This window comes from Toxotes jaculatrix, chromosome 19 (assembly GCF_017976425.1).
Source record: "Toxotes jaculatrix isolate fToxJac2 chromosome 19, fToxJac2.pri, whole genome shotgun sequence".
Taxonomy (NCBI): Eukaryota; Metazoa; Chordata; class Actinopteri; family Toxotidae; genus Toxotes; species Toxotes jaculatrix.
The window spans coordinates 12808432-12822545 of NC_054412.1; the positions used below are offsets into that span (position 1 = coordinate 12808432).

General features: G+C 40.4%; 1 protein-coding gene across 1 annotated transcript in view; it reads left to right on the plus strand.

Moving 5' to 3' along the window:
* Nucleotides 1–12477, plus strand: part of LOC121199891 (A-kinase anchor protein 7-like) — a 39718-nt gene extending 27241 nt beyond the window's left edge. Inside the window, exon 10 of the mRNA XM_041064875.1 lies at nucleotides 9071–12477. Within this exon, the coding sequence (XP_040920809.1) occupies nucleotides 9071–9291 (221 nt within the window). The 3' untranslated portion in view covers nucleotides 9292–12477. The remainder of the gene's footprint in view (nucleotides 1–9070) is intronic.
* The last annotated feature ends 1637 nt before the right edge of the window (nucleotides 12478–14114 follow it).

The following is a 14114-nucleotide window of genomic DNA, read 5'->3' on the forward strand; positions in this document are numbered from 1 at the left end:
TCTTCAGATGTCTTATTTTGTCTGATCATAAGCTGAAGAACCCAAGAATGTTCAATTTATATTCATAAAGAACGCACAAAAGCAGCAGATCTCAGCATCTGAGAAGCTGAAATGACTGAATCCTTACCATTTCAGCCTCATTGAACAGCTGTAATGATTTATTCATTGTAAATCTTTCTGCTGATCGATTTTCTGTCAGTCAGGGAAAACCATACAGTTCTTTATAAACGGCTACACGAAGGTGCAGTCAGCATCAGATCAGTCCTCCCGTGGCCTATAGTCTTAGTTTCCACCAGTTCTCATTGAAATGTCAAAGAGATTTCCTGCCAAGTGTCAAAGTGACAAACACAACTGAATCTGTTGCATCATAAAGCTGCATAAAAAAAAGAGCAGTCACTAAATTGTACTGTAATAAGCAGTTGTCTTTTCACTCTTTGAGAGGCAGCGATTGTTTATGCCACTTCTCTTTTCTTGTTATACACACTTCATATTACCTTAGTGAGCAGGTTGACAGGTGTCTGAATAAATTCAGCTAATATTTCAAACAGTTTGCTTTAAGGCAGCTATTTCTTTGTACTAATGCACGTGGATAGTGTGCACAGCCAAACAGCACCACTCCCTTCAGCACTGATCTGATTTGCACTTAACTTTTATTTCCACCCTTATCATTATATATGGTTTCTGTGTAATAAGAGTCAGATAAAGGCAGCGTTGCTCCTCACGGATGGACTCGGCTTTCTTGGAATAAGCGAGCGGAGGGTGGCTCAGCCTCTGGTTGGCCACTTCATGAGCTGTTCACCTGCATTAACAGTGTAACAACAGAACAGACATGAGGAAGTATGTTTTTTTTTTCTTTTAGCTGTCAAGCTTTGCACAGCCGTGAAATCATAAAATAAAGACGGTTAAAAATTCAGCTACGCGGTGGTATTTATGAACCTTTCACAAAGGAGAGTGATGCACAAAGAGAAAAAAGTGCTGGTAGCGTAGGGAGCAGAGAGAGGGAAAGAGATGTGTGCAGCACTGCTTAATTCATCCCATTATTTTTCCTCCCATTCATTCCTCTCTGCCAAGTTTTCTTCTTTCATTCCGGTGCCTCGCTGCGTTAACTCTTTCTTGCTCCACTACAGCACCAGTCTCTTTTTCCAAGAAACGTGAAAACACTGAAATTTCCACATTCACTGGCCGTGCTGTAAAATTCCCGAGGTCTGCGGGAGAGTGTGTGTATAAGTGTGAGTCTGACAGGCAACGACAGCTCCGTGAGCCGGGTCACTGAGCAGAAAAAGCCATCCCTGAATACCGACTGACCCCTTGCTTTTTTTTTTTTTAAGGTGTAATCAATAAGAAATGTTCACTCTTTCAATCCTTTTTCTCCCCCTTTTTGATTGTGCTGAGGGCTGACTGGATCACAGCCAATCTCTGTTTGGCCAGACAAAGTTTAAGCTAGACATGTTTCAGAACCAGGCCAGACACTCCATTCTCTTTATAAATGCGTCGAGCACATAATAAAGCCACAGTGGGTAACATCTGTGGACTTAGGTGGTAGAAATCACTCTTGTGTCAAAAACAAGGCGTGGACGGAGGGGAGATCCTGAGAGGCAGAGGCATGTGATTCCTTGTGTTGCTTTGATCTGAAGTGTATAATAATGTCATGGTTTATACCACCGAACCCCCTGCAGAAACCACACTATATCACATTTAGTCACAGTGGGGCTGTGCTGAGCTGATAGAGCCAAGAGCTGTAAGTTAGCTCACACACTAGTTTGTGCTCAGGTGTGCTATGAAACCAGGCTACAGAACTGAAAGGTGTCAAATCAAAGCGTAGTATGTGTTTTCTCCGGTTAGCATGTGTCCTTTCCTCTCTGGTCATCCCCTGACTTTTCAGTTGAGAGTCATGGATCATACACAATTTGATGATCCTCTGACTTTTGATTGTGTCCATTATTTTAGTTTATGGCCAAATTCCTGCAAAACTAATGATATTTCCATCAGTGTTTATGGTTGTGTTTAGGCCAAATCACAAACATAATTGGTTTATGCTCTACTGTTTTTTCCACTGTCTTGTTCTTAATGTGTGGCCTAATGCGACGGCTCTTTTCCTGGAGTGGTGGCAGTTTGCCTTTTGTCATTATGTTCAAATTAGGGGGACAAAATGAAAATGAACTAATTTTACCAGCAGTTCTCATTATTGCCAAATTAGTTTATCCTGTTGTTGTTTCTTTCAGGATCATATGAAGGTACGGCATCAGGTAGCACATCGCCTGCATATGTTGTTTCACATCCAGCCTCAGTCTCTCTTTAAGTCTTCTTCCTCCTTATTACATTGTTTTAAAGGTGTGAGTGTGAAAATAGAGCTTTGATGCCGTTCACCTTCTCAATTAGAGGGAATTTATCAGCCATGGAATTGTCGATTATCGCACTAGTAGAGAGGAACTGACGCCAGCCACAAGGGAGAGATTGTCAGAAATATAAAAAATTTTCTCTATCGTTGAACTCACTAAAATGCAGGCAAATCAGGCCACATTTAAGAAATGTTGCTGAGAAATAAACAGAGCTGCAGACTTTTAATCCTAGCATCTCCTACTAGTGTTTTTTTTATCTTTTGCTTTCTCTAAATTTTTATTTTACATGCATTCGCAGTGTCTTCAGAGCAGTGTCTTTGGGGCATTTATGGGATTAGTTCCTCCCTCAAAGGCCATGTGATGAGGACATTTGGGCACTGTAGTGTGTATCAGCCATTCCCCAGTCAAAGGATAACAGCTTGGGTTTATTGATCTGACTTTCTGCCTCCAGCCAAATGTTTAATTAACTGGATTAATCTTCAGTAGGTGTGTTTCTGATGTCATTCTGCATGTATTTAGGCATTTGTGTTTGCATTTTGTAACAAACAGTCTACCTGGCGTTGAGTAATAATAATTCATTAACAGCTTATAGTCGATAGGTCGAATACATGCCATGTAGAATACTGTGTAAATATAGATTTTTTGAACTGGGCTGCAGTCGGTATCTCGTGTCTGAGAGAGTCTCTGGTATTTCCTGAGGAAACCACTCCGACATCAGGGCTCTATACCCCCACCTACCCTGCAGCTCCACAGCCTCTATATATCCCCACTGTTCTCGTCCTTCACTCCATATTCAAGGTCTGCTCTTCCTCATTTCCCCTCTTTCTCGTCCTCCTCCTCTGTCCTCAAATGCACCCGCTCCCTTTCATTTTTTTCCTCTTGCTCTGCTTTTTCATTTCTCAATCGAACATCAGGAGGTCCTTGCGTTGCTCAGATATGCTCACCCCCCCCCCCCCCCCCCCCTTCCTCACATCACGTACTGTACTGTAGTCTTCCTCCTCCTCTTTGTCCCCCTCTTTCCCTCCTCCCTCTCATCTGCCCAGTTTTTCTTCATTTATCCTCCTCCTCTCACCACAAATGCTGCATTAAATTTCTGCTTAGACCAGTTCGAGAGCGTTCAGGAAATCATCTGATTCGAAGTACGAGGAAATTAGTCATAGCAGCAGATTATTAAGCTGGATGTAAACATAATCAGTTAGCCTGCTGTATCCAGTGAATTTGATTCAGGTCTTTAATGGGATTATTATGGGTCCCTTTGATAGTGCATGTAGATGTGAAGTGCTTGTGTATGGGTATCATCACCAGAGTAGCTACTGTCAGCTGGAAGAGAACATTACGAAGTGCTACCTCCATCATGGAAAGTGCTGAAAGCGCCTGGCTAAAGGTTTTTGGCAGACTTCGGCAGAATGTCAGCTCTGATCCAACCAGGAAGTGGACTCTATAAGTTATTTGGGGGAAGAAGCTGCTACAGAGCAAGATAAATAGGTGTGTTAAGGAAGTTTGGAGTAATGGTATTAAAAGGTTCTTACATAGCACAAAATAAATCACAGCAGAGTGGTGCCCTGGAGAAGAGAGAAGGGCCAAGTAAAACAGGGCAGAGCGGTGATGCTGGGAATGAAATAAAAGCAAAGCAGACACACAGTAGTTGTCACTTGACACTGTACAGACTCACAGCTTGGTGAAAGTGTACAGTCATAATCCCAAAAACATGCAAGCATCTGTACACCAACAACCTTTCTGTCTGTCTGAGTGACTACAAACCAGTACACGTTAGAGACAGAGAGGGAAGAGGAGACGGTGAGAAAGAGCAACAAAGTGGAAGGAGAAAGGAGATGCATGCCAGAATAACAAACTCATAGTGGCATAACATTTGGACAGTCAACTGAGACTAATTATTATTTACTAACTGATAAATTCACTTAAAGTTTCAACATAATTTAGTCCACAGCCATACCTGTAGTCCTATGAGGCTTTACATAGCCAAACAAGTTTCTTAGCTGAATTGGCTACATGTAGCCTCACAGGGCTACCTTTAATTTGGTTTCAGCTACTCATGTGAGAATTAGCTGCTTTTCCAGTTTTCATTGTAAATGTTTCTGGATTAGGATGAGTTATCAGCCAAAACAAGACACTTGAAGACATCGGCTTGGTTTCTGGAAAATGGTGATGGATGAAAGAAGTATATGATCAATTAATCACATTAAACAATAAGGAAAATTCTTGTTAGTTACAGGCCTAGTCGAAATATTTCAGGTTGGACCAAGATGGTCGACCGACCGACAGACCATGTTGCTAGTATGGCTAAAGGTTTAAGACAGAGAGAAGATCATTTCCTGGACTAATCTCATTTCCGCTACAGGTTTAACCAGAATCTACCCAGGCAAGACAACAATTTCCACATTAAACTGACCTCGTTACTGCTGCTTAGACATTTAAAGACACTAATTGGCTTGGTTTGTACCATATGCACTAAGAGGTTTAGTCTGGCTGTATATGAATTAGCATCGCACTGAAAGAGGCGGCGGCTGTGAAGCAAGGAATGCATATTATAATTCTGCATCTCTTTTTCATTCATTGAAATCAGAGGAGAAAGGTGGTGAGGCAAAGGAAAAAAGAAAGACAGAGACAGAGAAGAGGACAAAAACGGTGAGGGAACAGGACCGTTAAAGATGAGAGAGAGTGAAACCTGCCAAAAAACAGATGGAAGTCAGTACAGCCTCCTTTGTTGTTAAAAGTTGAAGTGCCTGTCTGGTTCTCATCCCGTCACCATGACAACACGGCCAGCACAAAAAAAAAAAAAAAGGTAGAGAGAGAGAGTGGGAAAAAAGGTTTAGATAAAGAGAGAGAGGTTAGGAAAAGCAAAGATGAGAAGAGGTTGGAGGCAGAGTGGTAGAGATGGAGGGAGTATGCAAGATGGAGAGTAGAGGATACAGAAACAAAGGAGTGTGAGTGAGGATATGTGCTTTAAGATATTGTGTGAGGGTGTACTGTGTGAGTGTGTGTGTAAGATACTGTTGAACTTATGTATTTGTGTGTGATATAATTGAGAAAGAAAGATCCTTGTGTGTGTCTTGTTGTTGTGGAATCAGTTTATCCACATTGAGAAAGGTGTGTGTGTGTGTGTGCGTGTGTGTGTGTGTGTGTGTGTGTGTGTGTGTGTTGCACGTGTTAGCAGGTACAGAGGGCACCTTTACTGCCCCATCATAAAGGTCTTCATTTTGTCAGGGTGAAATTGAACAGGCAGATAAAAAAAAGACTTACTCACGAACACGCACTTTAAACAGACCTTTGACAAGGTTCTAAGTAAAGCTAAGGTCAAGTAGAAGTCTGTTTTTGTAGGGTCGAAATTGCAAGCTACTATTTTTGGGATGTTGATAACGACAGCAGGAAACAATCTGAATGAGAGAGGAGGCAAAATGAAGGATTTTGTTCCTATATTCTGCTAATCTTCATATTTTAAAATCATCTCATCAATTTATTCTCTAAAATGCTGCCTCATCTGAAACACACTAACGATTTTCCATGTTTGCATTTCTTCCATCTTTGAATTAAAAGGTTCCAGCACCTGACTAAGGTTTTTTTTTTCCAGTTCACTCATTTTTTATTAAAGTTATTTTTACAATGTGCAGACCTGTGTAATAAATTATGCTCTGTTGACTGGCTTTCTAGCTCTGTGCCCAGCCCCAGAAAGTGCACACCTGCACCCTATTTTTACCCTGCAGAGTCTTGCAGCTTTTGGTAGTATGACAGTCAGTGGATTTGGTTAACAGTATCTCTTCAGTATATTTGTGCATCCATTTAAGTCCTCATGTAGTCTTCATGTAGCCCAGGGGTCAGAACCTAATCTTTAAAATCACTGCTGTCTTGCACTAAGAGTATCTCCCTTATGTTAATGGACAAAGAGGCTTTTATAACTGTACTGCTTCGTGAGTGCATGAAGTCCACGAGACACTGAAATATCTTTTTTTTTTTTTTTTTTTTTTGTTGAATGTGTGTGTCTTTCTTTAATATTTGATGTTTGTGCTTGTGTTGCAGATTTGGTTCAGAGTCCGCTCCATGCCAAACGCTCAAGTATGTCGTCCTTTTGTCGTATGTCCACAATCAGAGTTAGGATAATCTACGTCTGATTATGGGCTAAAATTGCTCTCCATAATGTAATCCCTCAGAACAATCAAACTCAGGATGAGTCATGATGTGATTACTTTCAGCAACTTCTGGATTACCACTGATCGTTTTGATACACACAATGTAAATGTCTTTTTTTCAGTGATCACTTGGAACATGTGTAATCATAATGACACTTAAATTCCAAATGATCATTATCAGTTTCTTTACTCATATATGATTACTTTGTGAAATGCTCTCAGAAAGGAGCAATTTTCATAACAATCAGAATTTTAATCAATGAAATGGTACCTGTTAGCATTTCCTGCATTTTTACTTTCCATGTTGGTTTAAATTCAGTTCACTGAAAGCAGCTTCTGTTGGTCTGCTTTGCAGCAGCAGAGCAGCAAGTGATGAGAGAGACTGTCCATTAACAGCTACAAAGCTGTAGTTTCCTTGAGCAAGGCAGTCTATAGGGGTATCTGTATAATATCTGCATCTTTAATAATAATAAACTAAATCAATTAGCTTGTGTCTACGGCCCCTAAAAGTTTTGAATTCTTTATTTTGAAATGTAATCCACACATATCTTGACAGCATTCCCAGAGATGGGGGAAATTACCCTGCATAAATGTTGATGTTTTTTGAAGAATATTTTTCCTGAACAAAAAAATATTTGTTATATATGAAGACTAGGAGCCAATCATCACTAATGAACTACACGAAGGTTTGTGGCCGTGAACGAGAGATCATTAAGATACCATGTAAAGCCTGTGGAAGGGTTTGGTCACGTGATTTAAATGACTGATCGTGATTTGATCATTAGTGCTAATGCTCCAGCTTCAGTTACTCAGAAATGGCCGGCATCTGTGGAATTCACCATATTAGAGAGTGCAGTTTACTAAGAAAGGCAGATTTAGAATAAATTCAGTCTGCTGCAGCCCTGAGGGTAAAAATACCTCATCAAACCACGGTCAGAGGTGTGAGTCATTCTAACTGACAGGAAGGCCACAGGTAATCAAATACCATCTCAGTGCAACAACAGGGCCCCTCACAAAACACAACTCAATAAACCATGAGTTAGATGTAATACAACAGAACATCATGTTAGGTACAAATCAGTTTAGCAAAAAGTAAGCAAGTAAAGCTGATGTGAGCACGTGGTGACTGTAATTGGATGAGTCGACATATGCCTCCCCCTGGTCTGACGAATACTTGTTTGTGTTCGGCATGCTGAATTTCTGGCTTAAATAACACAAATCCGTGGATGCATAATGCATGTGTCAACAGAACAGGCTGGTAGTGGTGGTGAAATGTTGCTGTGACATGCATGTGACAGTGGCTGTGATTTATTCCAGTGGTCTGCATAATAGATCTCAACCCAGAAAAAGACCTGGAGGGTGAGAGACGGGATACATTTGGTAAAATAGAAGCAAGAATGTGCCAACAATCACCTGCAGACACCTGCAGAGCTGGTTCATGTATGGTATATGGCTGTATTCCTTTAAGAGGCAGTTGTCAGTGATGCTTTGTGTGTGTGGAGTTTTCTGATAAGCAGTGTTGTTGTTTTTATTCAGTGTTACTCACCAAAACACATGTTTCAGGAATGTCTGTCGAGTGGGTCCAAGCCAAACTTGGACGCACTCAGAAAAACATTGGTCCATTGTGCTACTAGGGGTTAAAAACCCCACAGTGCACCTCTAAGGGGGAAGGATAATATGCCAAAAAAGAACTCAAAAATGAGAAGCAAGCATTGACAGTAAGAAAACTATTACAGAATGGGAAAAAAATAATCTGTATTACTCTGTGGATGAGATTCTGACCTCAGCAAACTTTTATTATCCTCAATCGCTGTCTCACTGCTGCTCTGTCTTCTGTCTGTTTCTATAATGAATAACAGCACATTGCTTTCAAGTATAAACAAACCTTTGGGCCCGGTGGGATTTTGTGGTATAGAAGATTATCTTGGGGATTTTATGTTTGGCCTCAGTAATCAAATGCTGAGGTGGTTATAGTGTGTTTTTGAACCACTGCAGTAATGTGTGTGTGTGTGTGTGTGTGTTTCCAGACAGACTGGATGCTTGAGTGATTTTCTATTACTCTTTTTCTGAATGGCTTAGTGCTGGCTGTCCATCTTACAGCCTGCCTGCCCAACTGTCTTTCTACATGAATTATTGATTTTCTACTTTTTTTTCCCCCCCTGACTTTATGTCTGCCTGACTACCTCTGTCTCTCTTTCTTCTTATCTGCCATTTTGTCCATAGCAAGAGCAGAACCAGCAGTGCTGAGAGGAGGTTTACATGTTGAATTAATTATCTTTTCAAACACCGCAGGAGGCAGATTAAATTCAAAATGCATGTATAGGAGAGCTGTTAGATGCCTGTTTGCCTCATCTGTTATCATCAGCGCCCTAACTGTCACATCTTTTCTGTTGTTGCCATATCCAGTCTGTTGTTGCTGGATTCACTCTACGATGAGCGACTGTATAGTCATTTATTATTGTCAGATTAATAGTTACTTTCTGCTTTCAAAGCAGTTATATTTGTGTATGATCATGTACAGAATGTGTTTGTGATTGATTATGAAAAACATTTAACCTATGCTTGTGCTGTGTTTGTTCTACCCAGGTGGGCGTCGCCGGTCCGAGCCCGACGAGGCAGAGCTACTGAGGGTCAGCAGGAGATTGGTTGAGGATGCTGTCAATCGCGCCTTGCAACAGTACAAACAGGAGACACTTCAAAATGGGGGTGGGCCTAATGCCACGGCCGTGCAGCTCCCTGGAAACACTGAGGAAACTGCCACAAAGACAGACACTACAGCTAACTCCACCACAGACAACAGGAAGTGACATCATTGGACTGCGGTACAGAGACTGCAAAACCAGCCGCCCAGAAAACATCAGCCAGGCCTGGCTAACCAGGGGCAGAGTCATTAAGCTCTGGGCAGAAAGCCTGAACCAGCCAACCAGTCAGCCCAGTTTGCTGTCTAACTAAACCAGCTAGCCAACCATAACGGCTAGCCAGTCATGCCAGCTACCTGCCCTCCTGACCTAGCTTGGCACAATGCTAGTTAAATAGATAATGTAGCTTAAGATCAGTGCTACTAGGTGACCGTCCAAACAGGCCAGCTAGCAAAGCCTGTAAGTTAACTCACTAACATCTAACAGTGAGGATACCGCCCCCTCGATCCTTACTCTGCTGTGGGTCTGTGTTTGCACATCAAACCCAGAAATCATATGTGAAGCACTCCTCTAGAGACACACATTCACACGTAGTGTGACACTGTGACCTGTCACTCACAAACTGCCCTTTTAGAATAAGATAAATCATGTTTTGTAGACAGCTCAGTTTACCATCACCTGCACTTAAAAAAATGACTCAACGTCCTCTTCTCCCCTCTAACTAAAACCCTCCTTTTTCCTTCAGGTGAAGAAAATATTTTACTTTTTTTTGAGCATATGTTTTCTTTAAAAAATACAAAACAAAATCAGTGCTGTCTTCATAGACAAGGGATTACTCATCTGCTCGTTCTGAGGAGGAAATGTGAAAAGGCCTGGTTTGACTGACGATGTTATGACTGGTTGGATTCTTCAAACTTAAGTGTGAAGTACAGTATGTTGGACTTTGGTCTGTGCAAGTTTTTTTGTTTTTTTTTGTTATTGTATTTTGCGCTAAGTCTGGGTTCAAAGCACTTTCAATTTATCCGCTTCAGGAAATGAATCTTCTTTAAACTTCCAGCATTTCATTTTATGTTTCACATGAGATGTCTGTCTGCAAACCAAACTGCAGTTTTGTCTTTATTCTAAGTTGTTAAAAGAAAGTGGCCCCAGCTATGCTTTAAGTATTATATATTACCGTGGTCCTGCCGAGGCTGCACTGAGACAATCATTAAGTTAAGATAAAGTCCGTTGTAAACTCTGGATTCATTTTTCAAAACAGTAACTAAGCGATACCAGCTTTTTAAAACCCAATCTGGACTCCTCTGTCGGGTCCATGAACACTCTGGGAAACACTGCACATTCAGACTGTGCGTAAATCTGATATCGCTCTATCACACGAATTTCGATCTCCTCTAATAACGCTAATTTCACAGAACACGTCAGGTGGAATGGAGACTCTAATTTAGGGATGCTAAAAAATAACACACTACAAGCTGCCAAGAATGCATTTTTACTCCATTAATGCCAAAACCTTCACTAATGACCCGAGTGCTTGTCTCAATGAAAACTACAACTATTTTTTTGTACATGGCAGGTTGTTATTACTATTAGACACAGGCATTAATTTCATTGCTCAGCTTCCTGTCATCATATAATATATACATGTAATTATTTTGTGTTCACACACTATATTGTCATTTTTTTTCCTGAAATGAATCTGAAGCAAGATTTATTATCTACTTGTCTTTTAAATCCATTCATAAATTGTTTGGGTTAAAGTCTGTAACACAGACCGAAGCCTGGCTGTTTAAGGCTCAGTGTTCACTGGGAGTATTTGTGCTGATGCGAGGCGCTTTTTATCCTGTAGTACTGTACACGTAAGAGCAGTTACAGCCAAGCAGTTATTCAGATGGTGATGCTGATGTCGGGGGAGGTTAACTCAGACAATCGCTGCTGTCAGCTGAAAACCCTCCGGCTCTTAATTTCAGTGTCTTCCATCCACATATATCTTTTTTTTTTTTCATGGTTAAATGTGAGAGTGAAATAGTTTTTTTCGTGCACTGCGTTTGACCCCGCAGCTCATAAAATCCATTCAGAAATACACAGGCTTCTTTGTGAAATTAAGGGAGATTGTCTTAATTTTTTAAAAAACTTCTTGAGAAATGAAGTTTTCGACTGACAGCAAAGTGATGATGATACTGCTGTGATAAAGGCAGTTGGTCCACTCTGACATTAAATATATTATTTTTATTCTTTTTAATTATTTTATTTATTTGCTTTGCTGTTGCAGCGGAATAGCTGGCTTCCCTGTTAGAAGGATGAACTTTCATGTGGAAAAAGTGAAAAGCTATTTTATGTTGAACTGAGAGAAAGAGCAATCAGTTTACATTTGAAGGTGAAAAAAAGCACAAAATTATGGACACTTATGTACAAAGTACAAAATAATTTTCTGTTTTTAATTGTCTCGTTTTCAGACGGCAGGTAATTACAGTATGTTCATGCTGTGGAATCAAACCACCTCTGTTCAAAGTGGCCTTCAGTCACTAAAACAAATTGATGTGATTTTTGTTTAACTGTAAGTGCTTAAGGTGACATTGCATAGGTAACATTTTTAGCCAGCGTGAATGAGTAGGTGATGATGGCTCATTTTGCTGTGAGATTTGATAAAGTCTCTTAAATGTTAACCTGTGGCGAAAAGAGTTGGATTCTTGAGTTAAATGTAAAAAAAAAAAAAGAAACCCAAAAGACAGAATTCATGTTATTTCTATTATGAGGTAAATCAATTTCTGTGTACATGGACACAGAGAAAGAGAGACTCGGTTTGCGAGCTCAGATTTTCAGCCATATGAGGTTTATTTCCCTCTAGTGCGAACAGGTGTGAGCTGGAAAATGCGCTCTCATCCCTGTGAAATCCACTTAAGTCCTGTCACTGTGGGCTCATTGAAACATCAATAACAAAGGTGAATTCTGTCTTAAGGTGGACTTTGAACGTTTTTGTTTTGATCTTCTACTGTCACCGGAACCTTAATCTCCTTAAAATCCCCTTTAATACACAAGTTGTCCTGTTGGTCTGTATGGTTATTCTGTTGTTTCATCTGTCTCTGAGCATGTGTGTGTGTGTGTTGGTGTGTGTGAGCTCACAAAGTACCTGCGGGATGTTTGATCAGTGGTTCCCCAGAGAAGTTCTTGTCACTATCAATCATGACAACTCGGAGCTGTGCGTGTGAACGTCTCTGCATATTTGTCTTTTCTGTTTGTCTTTCCCTTTGTCTGTGTGCGTGTGTGTATGTGTGTCTGCGCGTGCGTGGGTGTGTTGTTTGTACTGTGTCGTATATCTTGTTCTGCCATATTTGAACAATAAAACAGGATATGAGATTCAAAACCAATATCCTTCTCTCTGTCTCCTGATTTCAGTCTGGGTGTACATGTAGTTTCCTCAGTGGTTGTAGGTCCACAGATTGTGTGTGTGTGCAGTGTATCTACAGTATGTTTGCATCAAGACAGAAATCAAGTTTTCCATATATTGCAATAATAAATGCTTTGTTGCCCTCATATGTCTTCTAACACAGTATTCTAGGCTTTGTAAAACATGTCTAAAACTTTTCAATTGATGGGCTTACAAATGTTTTTTGAAATATGCAAAAGCTGAAAGGAAAACTGGCAAAAAAAGAAAGGCATTAGTTTTTTTTAAATGTCATATTCATTTGGGGGGAAAACAGCTCCTTCAATGGAAGAGGCAGTATTTGAAAAAATACAATTATTGTCCTCAAAATGAACTGTTTATAACTGCAACACTTAACAACAATGCACAGTACTTAAATGCCAATGAAAGAGAGGGTGCACATGCTAAAAATCCCATTTTGTAATAAAACTAAATAAAGAACATTCAACTCCATTTAGAAAAACTAAACTGTTTCCACTTTCTTCATGTTTGCAAATGCTTCCACTGCATTGTACAGTTAAGCAATTAACATCCCATCATGCTCTGTGGCATGTAAAAAGAGAGAATGCTGCCTCTGTTTGTGTTGCTTGTGTTAGGCTTTCATTTATAATTGGTTGAAGCAAAAAACACTTCTTTCATGTTCACCCTTTTAATTTGAAATTTCTGCAGGAAGTCGGTGAGCATCATTGACCTTAGCGCAGTGTGCAGTGACACAGGTGGCACCTCTGTGATTAATGAGTGAATTAAACTGGTGTTTCTGTTGAAAAGAGAAAGACAGAGGAGAGGACAGGTGAATAAGACATGGCTATGTTGTTTTAGGAATTGATTTAGTGTTGTGGAAATGGAACATTGTTTGTTCAGGTCACTTTTTTATTAGTACACTTACTTTGACGACTTTACACATTTCTTAGCTCTGCCCAGCAGAGATCTGGGTGTACAGAGCTCAGAGCTGCACACACAGGTGATTCCACTTGAGTGAGTGTCACCTGTAAGTGTGTGTGTGTCTTTGTGTGCCTGTGTGCAATGTGACAACAAACAAAAATATATGAAGGATCTGTGAACTGTTTTTTTTCCCCTAGTGGTAGAAGAAGTAAGAAACAAGGGCAGAATCATATGAAGCTCCCCACACAGAAAGCATCAGGAGGTGAGTTAATGAACTTGTTGTAGCAGGACATCTGTAGGTAATGTCATGACTCCCAATGACCAGCAGGAGACAGATAGGTGGACAGTGAGGGATGAATTGTTTGGATGGTTTGGATCCATGAGCTGTTTTACATCTAGAAATTAAAACAAAAGCATAGACAGTAAAAGCAAGTGCACAGAAATAATGCAGGGTTTCATACAGGCAGAATAACAGCAGCTGATTTCAGGATAATGAGCCATTTGACAAATGGTAATGACCGCTGTCTTCCTTCTGTTGACATTTAGGAGGTGTAAAGCAGAGGTGAAGAAGGCGCCCTCGTAGCTGTTGGACTAGCAGTACTGAAATCACGGCAAGTAAACACAAAGCACATAAAAAGTGAAAAGCAAAGTGTATCTTTCCTTGAGCTTCCTTTCTTATATCAAGATG